The sequence below is a fragment of the Suncus etruscus genome, chromosome 17 (assembly GCF_024139225.1).
Source record: "Suncus etruscus isolate mSunEtr1 chromosome 17, mSunEtr1.pri.cur, whole genome shotgun sequence".
Lineage (NCBI taxonomy): Eukaryota > Metazoa > Chordata > Mammalia > Eulipotyphla > Soricidae > Suncus > Suncus etruscus.
In genome coordinates this window covers 67,805,763-67,822,247 of record NC_064864.1, presented here as the reverse complement: position 1 = coordinate 67,822,247, position 16,485 = coordinate 67,805,763, and the positions used below count along the sequence as shown (strand labels likewise).

At 53.0% G+C, this 16,485-nt stretch overlaps 1 protein-coding gene and 1 long non-coding RNA gene across 2 annotated transcripts in view; both read right to left on the bottom strand.

Annotated features, from left to right (window-relative positions):
* The window catches only part of LOC126033475 (deleted in malignant brain tumors 1 protein-like), a 42,521-nt gene that overhangs the window by 12,929 nt on the left and 13,107 nt on the right, over nt 1-16,485 (bottom strand). Inside the window, 19 exon segments of the mRNA XM_049790448.1 lie at nt 925-963; nt 1,295-1,618; nt 2,124-2,156; nt 2,923-2,955; nt 3,273-3,596; nt 3,911-3,943; nt 4,099-4,131; nt 6,053-6,085; nt 6,404-6,727; nt 7,049-7,081; nt 7,237-7,269; nt 8,930-9,253; nt 9,575-9,607; nt 9,763-9,795; nt 11,454-11,777; nt 12,091-12,123; nt 12,279-12,311; nt 14,424-14,456; nt 14,790-15,048. Coding sequence (XP_049646405.1) covers nt 925-963; nt 1,295-1,618; nt 2,124-2,156; nt 2,923-2,955; nt 3,273-3,596; nt 3,911-3,943; nt 4,099-4,131; nt 6,053-6,085; nt 6,404-6,727; nt 7,049-7,081; nt 7,237-7,269; nt 8,930-9,253; nt 9,575-9,607; nt 9,763-9,795; nt 11,454-11,777; nt 12,091-12,123; nt 12,279-12,311; nt 14,424-14,456; nt 14,790-15,048 — 2,314 coding nt within the window.
* LOC125994973 (uncharacterized) lies at nt 9,770-11,584 on the bottom strand. Its single transcript, XR_007490698.1, has 3 exons — nt 11,454-11,584; nt 11,107-11,139; nt 9,770-9,795 (listed from the first exon to the last, which is right to left on the bottom strand). It is a non-coding gene; the product is annotated as an uncharacterized LOC125994973 (long non-coding RNA).

Here is a 16,485-nt window from a genome sequence, read left to right as displayed (position 1 = left end):
GAAGGGTGTTTAAGGGCAAGTCTTGTTTTCAGGGTAAATGGTATACAGGGGTGAGATTGGTATGCGGAGTAAGATTGGAATTCAGTTGGGCACAGACGGTTGTGGCATGTGCAGTGTCAAGATTATTGTAGTACTGGGATTGGTGTTAAGGGCTGCGAGTGGTGTGCAGGGTGACGTAGGTTTGCAGGGTGGAGTCGTGGATGCAATGGTGAGGTGGTATACATGAAGAACACTAGCATGCAGAGGTGAGGCTGGTGTTCAGGGGTGAGTTGAGCAGAGAAGGTTCAGGAGTGTGCAGTGGTCATGGTGACTGTGAAAGGCTGATATGGGCCAGCATGTGTGAGGTGAGTATACATGGGATGGTCAGGTGCGCAGGGCTGAGGTGGGCATTCAGGGGTGAGTTGTCTGTGCAGCAGGCATAATGGTGAGGCAAGTAGGCATGGCTGGAGGGTTGCATTGCAGAGTTCGGTGTGTAGGCCCATGGAGGCATGTATGGGTGTGTGGGGAGTGTAGTCGGTGTGGGGCCACAGGGAGCAACACTGACCAGGAGTAATTGTCAAGGTGGTGGATGCCCCAAATGAAAAGCTGACTCCTTGTCAATGCTCACAGGCACCCAGAACCCCTGGTAGTGAAAAAGGCAACCTGGAATCCTTGGCGGTGCCTAGGTGAAGCTGCAAGCCAAAGCATCAGATCCCTGGCATGGTAACTCAGAGGGGGTTCAGCACCCCAAATCTCCTGTACCTGCCCCATTGGGTCATGGAAAAAACATAATGATATGTCTCCTGTCCTGGGCTGATTCTCACACATGCTGTGGCCGTGGAGAAACAGCCTAGTCTTGGCTGTTGTTTTCAAATCCCGGGTCAAGGAAAAAGGCTCCCAAAAGGAGCTGCTCTCCCTGCAGCTCAGGGAGGGAGGGTGCTTGACACTCACCTGGGGCTGGGGAGGGAGAAGCCATCTGTACAGCTGGAATGACAAAAAATGTGAGTTTCCTGTTAGGGTGTGGTTGGGGAGAGACAATGGGACCCACAGTGTCCGAGTCCTGCCTCCTCTAGGGAAGTGACACTTCCTGGGTGCTGACAATGAGACTCAGTGGGACAAGAATGGGGAGAGTCCCCACATACTAAGAAAGGGCTCCAGAATTTGAAAGCCTAAGTGTCCCTGAGGCGTCAGATCTTGAGGCCCACAGGGCAAAAAGCTGAGTCTGAAGCTCAACACTAGAATCAACCCAGGACTGGAACAGGGTTGAGTGTCCAGGATAGAGAGGGTCTAAGAGAGGGGAGCCCCAGGGCCTCACCTGAGCAGATGACACCAGCGTCCTCCCCATGATTGCAGTTGTGGCTGTTCCAGCCACTGTGTGGGCAGAACCATAGGGCAGACTCATGCCCGGAGCACCGCACATCGTCCAGCACGATGGGGCCTGAGCCCTGACCGAAGCGTGCATTCCCAGGGGCTGCCGTTGCCCAACCACAGCCCAGCTGCCTGCACACCACGTTGGCATCATTGATGTCCCAACTGTCATCACACACAGTGCCCCAGGAGCCACGGTACAGCACCTCCACACGGCCCTGGCATCGCTGCCCTCCATTCTCGAGCCTCAGTGCCAGCCCCGAGTCTGAGCCTGCACAGAAGGGGACACACACTCAGGCTCCTGGGCCAGCTTGTTTCCTACTAGAGCTGAGTCCATTTATGTTCCCGGAGACCAAGGTGCTCCAGAGACTGCTCAGATGCTCATAGGAAGAACCCTGAGCTGGACTCTTTTGCTCAAGTGGAAGCAGGCAGAGTCTTGGGACACAGAGCACTGGGCCCATGTCCTGGGGCCATGGTGATGCCATGCCCTGGGACATTGTTGCTATCTGCCCTGTCCAGAGGCTGGAGGAGCTTCCAGAGGAAGGAGCTGCTGCACATCTGCATGGGGCATGTTAAGGCTATGCTGAAACTCACCTGTGGGCCTGGTAGGTGAAAGGGTAAAGCCGTCTGCAAAGACAGAGTGGGACCCATTAGAAAATTAGGGGTTAGGGACTTGGCTTAGGGTCTCAGGGGAATTGTAACTTCAGCCCCACCATAACCATGGATTATTCAGAGTGAGAAGAATCAGGGAGACCCTCAAGGTGGCCCAGACTCACCACCGTATGTGGGTGTTGAAGTTTTCCACCAACCTGGGACACAGAGAGAAGAAGGGGGTTTGAGTGAGGAGCTTGGGCAGGCTGGGGAAAGTACAGGAGGGTCGTTGGGGGTCAGTCAAAGAGGGGCATGGCAGAGGCTGGGGAGGGCCACTTAGCTAACTGGCACTATAAATCCTCACGGACACCTGGCAGCAAGAAATACCTGATGTAGTTGTATTAGTCTGTGTATTGCTTAGAAATAGGGGCAGGCTGAGAGAGAGAAAGAGGCCAGGGAGGGTTGTGAGGGAGCTGCGAGACCCTCACATCTCTCATCTTAGGCTGATGCTGTGTGCACTTGGTCCATGAGTGTCAGTTATCTTATCCATAAAGCCCAGGTGTGTCATCAGCCTCTTTGCACACAGTCCTTGAATGTTAGCTATTCTGTGACCAGTCCTAAAGTCTCCCATGTGTCTGGAATGTTCTCTCTCTGGGAATCCCTTTGAATCCACTTTTCTGTTTGTCCCTCCCAAGAAAAACATACAATTAATCCCCTGACACCTGGGTACACAGAGAGGGATGAGGCTGGTGTGCAGGGATAATGCTTGCATGCAAGGTGAGGAGGGTATTTAAGGGTGTGCATTGCTTGCAGTTAGATTGAGTGTGCAAGGGTGAGGCATGTTTGCTAGACTGATTCTCAATAGCTGTGCCCGTGGATGAACAACCTGGTCCCTGCTGCTCTTTTTAAAGCTGGGGTAAAAGAGAAAAGGTCCCAGGAGAGCTGCATCCCCTGAAGCTAGGAGAAGGTGCGCTTGACACTCACCTGGGGTTGGTGTGGGAGAAGCCGACTGTACAGCTAGAATGACAAAAAAGTAGGTTTCCTGTTAGGGTGTGGTTGGGGAGAGACAAAGGACCCAGAGTGCCAGAGTCCTGCCTCTTCCTCTTCCTTGTGCTGTCAATGAGACTCAGGGGACAAAACTGGGGAGAGTCCCTACATATTAGAAAGGGCTCCAGAAGTTGAAAGCCTAAATGTCCCAGAAGCTTCAGTTCTTGGGGCCCATAGGAAAAATTTCTGAAACAGAACTTTGAAAGTAGAACCAACCCAGAACTTTAGCTTGGTTTAAGGGACCAGAAGAAAGAGGGGCAGAGTCCCAGGGAGTCCCAAGGGCACACCTGAGCAGATGACACCAGCATCCTCCCCGTGATTGCAGTTGTGGCTGTTCCAGCCACTGTGTGGGCAGGACCACAGGGCAGACTCATGCCCGGAGCACTTCACGTCGTCCAGCAGGATGGGGCCTGAGCCCTGGCCGAAGCGTGCACTCCCAGGGGCCGCTATTGCCCAGCCACAGCCCAGCTGCCTGCACACCACGTTGGCATCATCGGTGTCCCAACTGTCATCACACACGGTGCCCCAGGAGCCACGGTACAGCACCTCCACACGGCCCTGGCATCGCTGCCCTCCATTCGCGAGCCTCAGTGCCAGTCCCGAGTCTGAGCCTGCACATAAGGGGACACACACTCAGGTTTCCTGGCCAGCTTCTTTTCTACTAGGGCTGAGTCCAATGCTGTTCCCAGAGACCAGGTGCTCAGAGCCTGCCCAGGTGCTCACGGGAACAACGCTGAGCTGAACCTTCTGCTCAAGTAGAAGAAGGAGGAGTCATGGGACACAGAGCACTGGGCCCATGTCCTGGGGTCATCATGAGGTCATGCCGGGGACACTGTTGCCCTGTCCAGGGGCCTTGAGAAGCATTAAGAGGAAGGACCCGAAGCACCTCCTGCCTGGGCCAAATGAAGGCTTTGCTGAAACTCACCTGTGGGGCTGTTAGGTAAAGATGTGAAGTCTCCTGCAAAGACAGAGGGGGCCTCATTAGAAAATTATGGGTTAGGGTCTTGGCTTAGGGTCTCAGGGGAGTTGTCACTCCAGCCCCCATTATGAAGGGCTAGTGGGTTATTTGGAGGGAGAAGAATCAGGGAGACCCTCGAGGTGGCCCAGACTCACCATTGTATGCAGGTGTTGAAGTTTCCCACCAACCTGGGACACAGAGAGAAGAAGAGGGTTTGAGTGAGGAGCCTGGGCAGGCTGGGAAAGTATAGGAGGGGTCTCGTAATGCTGGTCATTGGAGTCAGTCAAAGAGGGACAGGACAGAGGTTGGAGAGGGCCACTTAGCTAATTGGCACTATCAATCCTCATGGACACTTGGGCAGCAAGAAATGCCTGATGTAGTTGTAGTGTCAATTGCTGGAATGCTTAAAAATAGGAGCAGGGGAGAGACAGAAAGTGGTCGGGAGGTCAGTGAGGGGGCTGCGAGACCGTCACACCTCTCATCTTTGACTGATACAGTGCGCACTTGGTCCATGAGTGTCAGTTATCCTATCTATAAAGCCCATGTGTGTCATCAGCCTCTTTGCACAGGGTCCTTGAATGTCAGCTATTCTGTGACCAGTTGAGGTCTCCCATGTGTCGGGATATTCCCTCCCTAGGAAACCCTTTGATAGCCCACTTTTCTCTGTTTGTCCCTCTTAAGAAAAACATATAATTGATCCCCTGACACCTGGGCACACAGAGAGGGAGGAGGCTTGTGTGCAGGGGTAATAAATGCATGCAAGGTGATTGGGGTGTTAATAGATATGCATAGTTTGCAGGGTGATTGAGTGTGCAGAGGTGAGGCAGGTGTGCTAGTGTGAGACTGGTTGTGTAAAGTGGGTCATGTGTGCAGGGGCGAGGCAGGTTTGCAAAGCTTAGGTGAGTATGTAGGGACCTCAGGGAAAAATTTTGTTGCAAGTTGATTCAGGTGTGCAAGAGTGAGACAGGTATGCAGGTGTGAGTCTGGAGTTTAGGGGTGAGTTTAGTGTGAATCTGAATGTTGAATGTGTAGGGGTGAGGAAGCTGCGCAGGGTGAGTTTTCTGGGCAGTGGAGAGAGTCTGTGCATATATGAGGGAGATGAAACCGGTGGCCAGTCAGGCAAGTGTGCAGAGTGAGACATGTGTCTAGTGGTCAGACAGGTGTGAAGGGTCTGAGTGGTATGGAGGGGTGAGGAGTTTGCAGAATGGACTTGTGGGTGCAATGGTGAGTTGGTATATGGGGAAGAGCCTTGCGTGCAGGCGTGAGATTGATATGCAGGGGTGATTTGGGCAGAGAAAGTTGAGGCATGTGCAGGGTCAAGGTTATTGAAGTATTGAGGCTGATGTGTAGGGCTGTGAGTTGTGTGCACGGTGATACTGATTTGCATGATGGAGTCATGGATGTAATGGTGAAGTGACATACCTGGATAAATCTTGCTGCAGAGGTGAGACTGGTGTGCAGGAGTGAGTTGGGTAGAGTGGGTGGAGGCTTGTGAAGGAAGAGATGACTGTGGCGTGCAGGTGTGAGGTGGGTATACATAAAGTTTAGGTGTGCAGGGCTGAGGTAGGCATTCAGGGGTGAGTTGTCTGTGCAGCAGGCATGAGAGTGAGGCACATATGTATAGCTGGGTTGGGTTGCATTGCAGAGTATGACTTGTAGGCACAAGTGGGCATTTGGGGAACTCGGGGAGCCTGGGGAGCAACACTTCCCTAGCATAATTGTCTAGGTGGCAGATACCCAAAATAAAAAGAAGGGGGCAGGTCAGAGTCAGCCTAATCCTCATAGTGCTCACAGGCACCCAGACTCTCTGTTAGCACAAATGGCAACTAGACTCCCTGTTAGTACCCAAGTGAACCAGTAAGCTCAGTACCCAGGGAGTGCTACTCAGAGAGGGGGCAGAGGTCAGCACCCTAAATTTCATCTTCCTGCCCCACCGGGTCATGAGAAAACCATGAAGACTCATCTCTTGTTGGAGACTGATTCTCAATAGCTGTGCCTGTGGATGAACAACCTGGTCCCTGCTGCTCTTTTTAAAGCTGGGGTAAAAGAAAAAAGGTCCCAGGAGAGTTGCAGCCCCTGAAGCTAGGAGAAGGTGCTCTTGACACTCACCTGGGGTTGGTGTGGGAGAAGCCGACTGTACAGCTAGAATGACAAAAAAGTACGTTTCCTGTTAGGGTGTGGTTGGGGAGAGACAAGGGACCCAGAGTGCCAGAGTCCTGCCTCTTCCTCTTCCTGGTGCTGTCAGTGAGACTCAGGGGACAAAACTGGGGAGAGTCCCTACTTATTAAGAAAGGGCTCCAGAAGTTGAAAGCCTAAATGACCCAGAAGCTTCAGTTCTTGGGGCCCATAGAAAAAATTTCTGAAACAGAACTTTGAAAGTAGAACCAACCCAGAACTTTAGCTTGGTTTAAGGGACCAGAAGAAAGAGGGGCAGAGTCCCAGGGAGTCCCAAGGGCACACCTGAGCAGATGACACCAGCATCCTCCCCGTGATTGCAGTTGTGGCTGTTCCAGCCACTGTGTGGGCAGGACCATAGGGCAGACTCATGCCCTGAGCACTTCACGTCATCTAGCAGGATGGGGCCTGAGCCCTGGCCGAAGCGTGCACTCCCAGGGGCTGCCGTTGCCCAACCACAGCCCAGCTGCCTGCACACCACGTTGGCATCATTGATGTCCCAACTGTCATCACACACGGTGCCCCAGGAGCCACGGTACAGCACCTCCACACGGCCCTGGCATCGCTGCCCTCCATTCGCGAGCCTCAGCGCCAGCCTCGAGTCTGAGCCTGCACAGAAGGGGACACACACTCAGGTTTCTGGGCCAGCTTCTTACCTACTAGGGCTGAGTCCAAAGCTGTTCCCAGAGACCAGGTGCTCAGAGCCTGCCCAGGTGCTCACGGGAACAACGCTGAGCTGAACCTTCTGCTCAAGTAGAAGAAGGCGGAGTCATGGGACACAGAGCACTGGGCCCATGTCCTGGGGTCATGATGAGGTCGCGCCGGGGACATTGTTGCTACCTGCCCTGTCCAGGGGCCTTGAGAAGCATCAAAAGGAAGGACCCGATGCACCTCCTACCTGGGTCAAATGAAGGCTTTGCTGAAACTCACCTGTGGGGATGTTAGGTAAAGATGTGAAGTCTCCTGCAAAGACAGAGGGGGACTCATTAGAAAATTATGGGTTAGGGACTTGGCTTAGGGTCTCAGGGGATTTGTCACTCCTGCCCCCATTATGAAGGGCCAGTGGGTTATTTGGAGGGAGAAGAATCAGGGAGACCCTGGTGGTGGCCCAGACTCACCATTGTATGCAGGTGTTGAAGTTTTCCACCAACCTGGGACACAGAGAGAAGAGGGTTTGAGTGAGGAGCCTGGGCAGGCTGGGAAAGTATAGGAGGGGTCTCATAATGCTGGTCATTGGAGTCAGTCAAAGAGGGACAGGACAGAGGTTGGAGAGGGCCAAGCTTAGGTGAGTATGTAGGGACCTCAGGGAAAAATTAGGTTGCAAGTTGACTCAGGTGTGCAAAAGTGAGACAGGTATGCAGGTGTGAGTCTGGAGTTTAGGAGTGAGTTTAGTGTGCATCTGAATGTTGAATGTGTAGGGGTGAGTTTTCTGGGCAGTGGAGAGAGCCTGTGCATATATGAGGGAGATGAGACCGGTGGCCAGTCAGGCAAGTGTGCAGGTTGAAGTGGTGAGGCAGGTGTGTAGGGATATAAGTAGAGTAGGGGGTGAGTGGGTTTGCAGAAGGGATTTGCAAGTGCAATGGTCAGGTGGAATGCAGGGAAGAACCTTGCCTGCAGGGCTGAGATGGGTGTGCAGGGGTGAATTGGGCAGAGAAAGTTGAGGCATGTTCAGGGTTGAGCTTATTGTAGTATTGAGGTTTAGGGCTGCGAGTTGTGTGCTCAGGGATACTGATTTGCATGATGGAGTCATGGATGTAATGGTGAAGTGACATACCTGGATAAAACTTGCTGCAGAGGTGAGACTGGTGTGCAGGGGTGAGTTGGGTAGAGAGGGTGGAGGCTTGTGAAGGAAGAGATGACTGTGGCGTGCAGGTGTGAGGTGGGTATACATAAAAAGTTTAGGTGTGCAGGGCTGAGGTGGGCATTCAGGGGTGAGTTGTCTGTGCAGCAGGCATGAGGGTGAGGCACATATATATAGCTGCTTGGGTTGCATTACTGAATATGGCTTGTAGGCACAGGTAGAGTATGTAAGGGGTGTTTGTGGGGGGAGGGGAAGACACAACTGTGCCCTGCAGTAATTGTGGGAGATACTCAAAATGAAAAGAAAGGGGCAAGTCAGAGTCAGCCTAATCCTTGTAGTGCTCACAGGCACCCAGACTGTTAGCACAAATGGCAACCTAGACTCCCTGTTAGTACCCAAGTGAACCAGTAAGCTCAGTACCCAGGGATTGCTACTCAGAGAGGGGGCAGAGGTCAGCACCCTAAATTTCATCTTCCTGCCCCACCGGGTCATGGGAAAACCATGAAGACTCATCTCTTGTTGGAGACTGATTCTCAATAGCTGTGCCTGTGGATGAACAACCTGGTCCCTGCTGCTCTTTTTAAAGCTGGGGTAAAAGAAAAAAGGTCCCAGGAGAGCTGCAGCCCCTGAAGCTAGGAGAAGGTGCGCTTGACACTCACCTGGGGTTGGTGTGGGAAAAGCCGACTGTGCAGCTAGAATGACAAAAAAGTACGTTTCCTGTTAGGGTGTGGTTGGGGAGAGACAAGGGACCCAGAGTGCCAGAGTCCTGCCTCTTCCTCTTCCTGGTGCTGTCAGTGAGACTCAGGGGACAAACCTGGGGAGAGTCCCTACATATTAAGAAAGGGCTCCAGAAGTTGAAAGCCTAAATGTCCCAGAAGCTTCAGTTCTTGGGGCCCATAGGAAAAATTTCTGAAACACAACTTTGAAACTAGAACCAACCCAGAACTTTAGCTTGGTTTCAGGGACCAGGAGAAAGAGGGGCAGAGTCCCAGGGAGTCCCAAGGGCACACCTGAGCAGATGACACCAGCATCCTCCCAGTGGTTGCACTTGAGGCTGTTCCAGCCACTGTGTGGGCAGGACCATAGGGCAGACTCATGCCCGGAGCACTGCACATCGTCCAGCACGATGGGGCCTGAGCCCTCGCCAAACCGTGCACTCCCAGGGGCTGCCGTAGCCCAGCCACAGCCCAGCTGCCTGCACACCACGTTGGCATCATTGATGTCCCAACTGTCATCACACACGGTGCCCCAGGAGCCACGGTACAGCACCTCCACACGGCCCTGGCATCGCTGCCCTCCATTCGCGAGCCTCAGCGCCAGCCTCGAGTCTGAGCCTGCACAGAAGGGGACACACACTCAGGTTTCTGGGCCAGCTTCTTTCCTACTAGGGCTGAGTCCAAAGCTGTTCCCAGAGACCAGTTGCTCAGAGCCTGCCCAGGTGCTCACGGGAACAACGCTGAGCTGAACCTTCTGCTCAAGTAGAAGAAGGCAGAGTCATGGGACACAGAGCACTGGGCCCATGTCCTGGGGCCATGATGAGGTCGTGCCCAGGAACACTGTTGCTACCTGCCTTGTCAGGGGCCTTGAGAAGCATCAAGAGGAAGGACCCGATGCACCTCCTACCTGGGCCAAATGAAGGCTTTGCTGAAACTCACCTGTGGGGATGTTAGGTACAGATGTGAAGTCTCCTGCAAAGACAGAATGGGGCTCATTAGAAAATTATGGGTTAGGGTCTTGGCTTAGGGTCTCAGGGGAGTTGTCACTCCTGCCCCCATTATGAAGGGCTAGTGGGTTATTTGGAAGGAGAAGAAACAGGGAGACCCTCGTGGTGGCCCAGACTCACCATTGTATGCAGGTGTTGAAGTTTCCCACCAACCTGGGACACAGAGAGAAAAAGAGGGTTTGAGTGAGGAGCCTGGGCAGGCTGGGAAAGTATTGGAGGGGTCTCGTAATGCTGGTCATTGGAGTCGGTCAAAGAGGGACAGGACAGAGGTTGGAGAGGGCCAAGCTTAGGTGAGTATGTAGGGACCTCAGGGAAAACTTAGGTTGCAAGTTGACTCAGGTGTGCAAAATTGAGACAGGTATGCAGGTGTGAGTCTGGAGTTTAGGAGTGAGTTTAGTGTGCATCTGAATGTTGAATGTGTAGGGGTGAGTTTTCTGGGCAGTGGAGAGAGCCTGTGCATATATGAGGGAGATGAGACCGGTGGCCAGTCAGGCAAGTGTGCAGGTTGAAGTGGTGAGGCAGGTGTGTAGGGATATAAGTAGAGTAGGGGTTGACTGGGTTTGCAGAAGGGATTTGCAAGTGCAATGGTCAGGGAAAAACCTTGCCTGCAGGGCTGAGATGGGTGTGCAGGGGTGAATTGGGCAGAGATAGTTGAGGCATGTTCAGGGTTGAGCTTATTGTAGTATTGAGGTTTAGGGCTGCAAGTTGTGTTCACGGGGATACTGATTTGCATGATGGAGTCATGGATGTAATGGTGAAGTGACATATCTGGGTAAACCTTGCTGCAGAGGTGAGACTGGTGTGCAGGGGTGAGTTGGGTAGAGAGGGTGGAGGCTTGTGAAGGAAGAGATGACTGTGGCATGCAGGTGTGAGGTGGGTATACATAAAAAGTTTAGGTGTGCAGGGCTGAGGTGGGCATTCAGGGGTGAGTTGTCTGTGCAGCAGGCAGAAGGGTGAGACACATATGTATACCTGAGGAGGTTGCATTGCAGAGTATGACTTGTAGGCACAAGTGGGCATTTGGGGGATTCGGGGAGCATGGAGAGCAACCCTTCCCTAGTGTAATTGTCTAGGTGGCAGATACCCAAAATGAAAAGAAAGGGGCAAGTCAGAGTCAGCCTAATCCTTGTAGTGCTCACAAGCACCCAGACTCCCTGTTAGTGCAAATGGCAACCTGGACTCCCTGGCCTTGCCCAAGTAAACCAGCAAGCCAAAGCTTCCGTGCCCAGGTGTGGTCTCAGTGGGAGCAGTAGAGGTTAGCACCCCACATCTCATCTTCCTACCCCACTGGGTCGTGGAAAAACCATGAAGACTCATCTCTTGTTGTAGACTGATTCTCAACATGCTGAGCCCATGGAGAAACAGCCTGGTCCCTGCTGCTCTTTTCAAAGCTGGGCTAAAAGAAAAAAGTCTCCCCAAGGAGCTGCTCCCCTACAGCTAAGAGAGGGTGCGCTTGACACTCACCTGGGGTTGGTTTGGGAGAAGTCGACTGTACAGCTGGAATGATAAAAAGGGGGTTTCCTGTTAGGGTGTGGTTTGCTACAGACATTGGGACCCAGGAGGTCTGAGTCTGCCTCCTCCTCTTCCTGGGTGCTGACAATGAGACTTGAGTGGACCAAAACTGGGGAGAGTCCCTACATATTAGGAAAGGACTCCAGAATGTAAAAACCTAAATATCCCTGTGGCGTCAGGCTCTTGGGGCCCACAGAGCAAAAGGCTAAGTCTGAACACTAGAACCAACACAGGATTGGAACAGGGTTGAGTGTCCAGGACAGAGAAGGACCAAGACTAAGGAAGCCCCGGGGCCTCACCTGAGCAGATGACACCAGCGTCTTCCCCGTGGTTGCAGTTATGAATGTTCCAGCCTCTGTGTGGGCAGGACCACAGGGCATACTCATGCCCGGAGCACTGCACGTCATCCAGCACGATGGGGCCCGAGCCCTGGCCAAAGCGCGCATTCCCAGGGGCTGCCATTGCCCAACCACAGCCCAGCTGCCTGCACACCACGTTGGCATCATTAGTGTCCCAACTGTCATCACACACGGTGCCCCAGGAGCCGTGATAGAGCACCTCCACGCGACCCTGGCATCGCTGCCCTCCATTCACGAGCCTCAGTGCCAGTCCCGAGTCTGAGCCTGCACATAAAGGGGACACACATTCAGCTTTCTGGGCCAGCTTGGTTCCTACTAGGGCTGAGTCGAATACTGTTCCCAGAGATCAGGTGCCCAGAGCCTGCCCAAGTGCTCAAAGGAATGACCCTGAGCCTGGCCCTCCAAATCATGTGGCAGTAAGTGGAGTCATGGACACAAAGCACTGGTACCATGACATGGGGTATTGGTGAGGCCAAGCCCGGGGACACAGTTGCCACCTGCCCTGTCCAGGGACCTGAGGAGCTTCAGGAGGAAGGACCTCTCACCTGGTCCACATGAAGACATTGCTGAAACTCACCTGTAAGGCTCGTAGGTAAAGGGGTGGAGCCTTCTGTAGAGACAGAATGGGGCCCATTAGAGAGTTAGAGGCTATTGACTTGGCTTAGGGTCTCAGGGGAATTGTCATTCCTTTCGCCACCATGAAGTACTAGGGGGTTATTTGGAGGGAGAAGAAATAAAAAGCCCCTCGAGGTTGCCCAGACTCACCACTGTATGCGGGTGTTGAAGTTTCCCACCAACCTGGGACACAGAGAGAAGAGGGTTTGAGTGAGGAGCCTGGGCAGGCCGGGGAAAGTACAGGAGGGATCTTGTAATTTTGGTCATTTGAGTCAGTCAAAGAGGGGCAGGACAGAAGTTGGGAAGGGCCTTTTAGCTACCTGGCACTATGAATCCTCATGGACACTTGGGCAGCAAAAAATACCTGATGTAGTTGTAGTGTTAGTCATTGGAATGCTTAGAAAAGGGGCAGGATGAGAGACAGAAAGTGGTTGAATGGGCCCGGAGAGATAGCACAGCGGCGTTTGCCTTGCAAGCAGCCGATCCAGGACCAAAGTGGTTGGTTCTAATCCCAGTATCCCATATGGTCCCCCGTGCCTGCCAGGAGCTATTTCTGAGCAGACAGCCAGGAGTAACCCCTGAGCACCGCCGGGTGTGGCCCAAAAACAAAACAAAAAAAGTGGTCAGAAGATCAGTGAGGGGGCTGCGAGACCCTCACACCTCTCATCTTTGGCTGATACTGTGCGCACTTGGTCCATGAGTGTCAGTTATCTTATCCATAAAGCCCATGTGTGTCATCAGCCTCTTTGCACAGGGTCCTTGAATGTCAGCTATTCTGTGACCAGTCCTGAGGTCTCCCATGTGTCTGGGATATTCCCTCCTTGGGAAATCCTTTGATGGCCCACTTTTCTCTGTCCCTCCCAAGAGAAACATAATTGTTCCCCTGACACCTGGGCACACAGAGAGGGATGAGGCTGGTGTGCAAGGGTAATAATTGCATGTAAGGTGAGAGGGGTGTTAAAGGGCGTGCATTGTTCGCAGGGTAATTGAGTATGCAGGGGTGAGGCAGGTGTGCTAGTGTGAGACTGGTAGTGCAAGGTGGGTCATGTGTGCAGGGGTGAGGCAGGTTTGCAAAGCTTAGGTGAGTGGGAAGGGGTCTCAGGGAAGAATTAGGCTGCAAAGGTGAGGTAGTTCTGCAAGAGTGAGACAGGTATGCAGGTGAGTCTGGAATTTAGGAGTGAGTTCTGTGTGCGTCTGAAAGTTGAATGTGTAGGGGTGAGGAAGGTGTGCAGTGTGAGTTTCTAGGCAGTGGAGAGAGTCTGTGCATATATGAGGGAGATGAGACTGATGGCCAGTCAGGCAAGTGTGCAGGTTGAGGTGGTGTAGGGATGTAAGTGGAGTAGAGGGGGGAATGGGTTTCCAGGATGGATATGCGGGTGCAATGGTCAGGTGGTATGCAGAGAAGAACCTTGCTTGCAGGGTGGTACAGGTATGCAGGGGTGAGTGAGCAGAGAAACTTGAGGTATGCGAATCAAGCTTATTGTAGTATTGAGGCTTATGTGTAGGGCTGCGAGTTGTGTGCACGGTGATGCTAGTTTGCATGATGGACTCGTAATGGTGAAGTGGTATACAGGGAAGAAACTTGCATGCAGAGGTGAGGTGTCAGGGGTGATTTGGACAGAGAGGGTTGAGGCTTGTGAAGGGCAAGGTGACTGTGGCGTGCAGATGTGAGGTGAGTATACATGGGATGGTCAGATGTGCAGATCTGAGGTGGGCACTCAGGGATGAGTTGTCTGTGCAAAAGGCATCAGGATTAGCATGTAGAAATGGTGAAGGCTTGCATTGCAGATTTTGATGTGGAGGCACAGGGGAGCCTGTAGGGGTTTGTGGGGAGTGTAGGTGCTGTGGGGACAAGGGAGCAACATTGCCCTGGCATAATTGTCGAGGTAATGGGTGCCCAAAATGAAAAGAAAGGGGTAGGTCAGAGTCAGCAGACTCCTTGTCAGTGCTCACAGGCACCAGATTGTTCATGAGACAGTTCATGAGAATGGGAACTTGGACTTCCTGGCAGTGCCCATGTGAAACAGCAAGCAAAAGCATCAGAGCCTTGGGCATGATACTCAGAGTGAGGTGGCAGTGGTCATCAACACAAATCTCCTCTTCCTGCACCACAGGTCATGGAATAAAACATGAAATGCATCTTCTATCCTGGACTGATTCTCACACAGGCTGTGGCCGTGGAGAAACAGCCTAGTCCTGGTTGTTGTTTTCAAATCCAGGGTCAAGGAAAAAGGCTCCCAAAAGGAGCTGCTCTCCCTGCAGCTCAAGGGAGGGGAGGGGGTGCTTGACACTCACCTGGGGCTGGGGAGGGAGAAGCCATCTGTACAGCTGGAATGACAAAAAATGTGAGTTTCCTGTTAGGGTGTGGTTGGGGAGAGACAATGGGACCCACAGTGTCCGAGTCCTGCCTCCTCCAGGGAAGTGACACTTCCTGGGTGCTGACAATGAGACTCAGTGGGGCAAGAATGGGGAGAGTCCCCACATACTAAGAAAGGGCTCCAGAATTTGAAAGCCTAAATGTCCCTGAGGCGTCAGCTCTTGGGGCCCACAGGGCAAAAAGCTGAGTCTGAAGCTCAACACTAGAATCAACCCAGGACTGGAGCAGGGTTGAGGGGATCAGGACAAAGAGGGGCCAAGATCAGGGGAGCCCCAGGGCCTCACCTGAGCAAATGACGCCAGCATCCTCCCCGTGGTTGCAGTTGTGGCTGTTCCAGCCACTGTGTTTGCAGGACCACAAGGTGTTCTCATGCCCGGAACATTGCACGTCGTCCAGCACGATGGGGCCTGAGCCCTGGCCAAAGCGTGCACTCCCAGGGGCTGCTATTGCCCAGCCACAGCCCAGCTGCCTGCACACCACGTTGGCATCATCGGTGTCCCAACTGTCATCACACACGGTGCCCCAGGAGCCACGGTACAGCACCTCCACACGGCCCTGGCATCGCTGCCCTCCATTCTCGAGCCTCAGCGCCAGTCCCGAGTCTGAGCCTGCACATAAGGGGACACACACTCAGGTTTCTGGGCCAGCTTCTTTCCTACTGGGGCTGAGTCCAATGCTGTTCCCAGAGACCAGGTGTTCAGAGCCTGTCCAAGTGCTCAGAGGAATGACCCTGAGCCTGGCCCTCCTGATCACGTGGCAGCAGGTGGAGTCATGGACACAGGAGCACTGGGCCCATGTCCTGGGGTCATGGTGAGGCCATGTCCAGGGACTGCCATCTTCCCAGTCCTGGGACCTGAAGGATACTCCAGAGAAGAAGGACCTGCTGCATCTCCCACTACACCCACTTGGGGTCGCTGCTGAGACTCACCTGTGAAGCTTGTAGGAAAAAGCGTGGGGCCTCCTGCAGAGACAGAGGTGTACCATTAGAAAGTAAATTGCTGAAACAAGGCTCAGGGTCTCACGGGCTTTCTCAGTCCTTCCTCCAGGTCAATAGCGTTTGTTTTGTAGGAGGGAAAATAGTCAGGAATATCCTCATTATGACTCCAACTTACCAGGTAAGGCTGGTGTGGGGTGAGTTTTTAGCCATGAGTTGGGCATGCATGGGTGAGGCTGGGTACACAGTTGAGTCAGGAGTGAAGGGCTTTTGCTGGTATTCGAGTTTAGGATGGGTTCTCGGGTAAGATTCACATGTGTAAGATTAAGCGTGTATGCAGGAGTGAGATGGATGTGGAGGGGTGAGTCCACAGTTTATGGCAGAGTTGGCCATTTTAGGGAAAGTTTGGTGTGCAGAGTTGAAGCAGGTGTGCAAATACCAGGCCAGTGTGTAGGAGTGAGACTTGTATGAAGAAGGAGGCAAGTGTGCAGGGGTGAGGAGGAGGTGCTGAGGTAGACGATTAGGGAGGTAGACAGTAGGTAGACAGTAGGTCAGTTGGGTGTGCAAGACGAGTTGCATGTGCAGGTTTGAGACATGGTGCTCAGGGGTGTTTTTTGTGTGCAAGGGTGATGACACGGTTGTGCAGTCTTGAGTCACCTGTGCAAAAGAGTGTTGTGTGTGCAGATGTCATGCAGGTGTGCAAATGTGAGGTGTTAGGAGTGTAAGGTTAGGCCTGTTTGTGGATCAGGGACATATATATACAGGGTGAGACGAGTGTGGGGTAGTGAGCTGGTGTGCAGGGGTGTGGTTGATATCCAGGTGTGAGGTGGGATAGCATGGGTGAAGCAGCTGTGCAAGTTTGAGGAGTGTTTACAGGGGTGAACCTGGCATGTTGTGTGGTTCGTGTGGTGGATTACAGGGTGAAGTTGTGTGCAGGGGTGAGTTTGGCATGCAGGGGTGAGATGAGTGTGCAGGAATAAAGCTGGTATGCTGTGATTATGCAGAGGTGAAGAAGCTGTATAGGGTGAGGTATGTATGTACTGGTG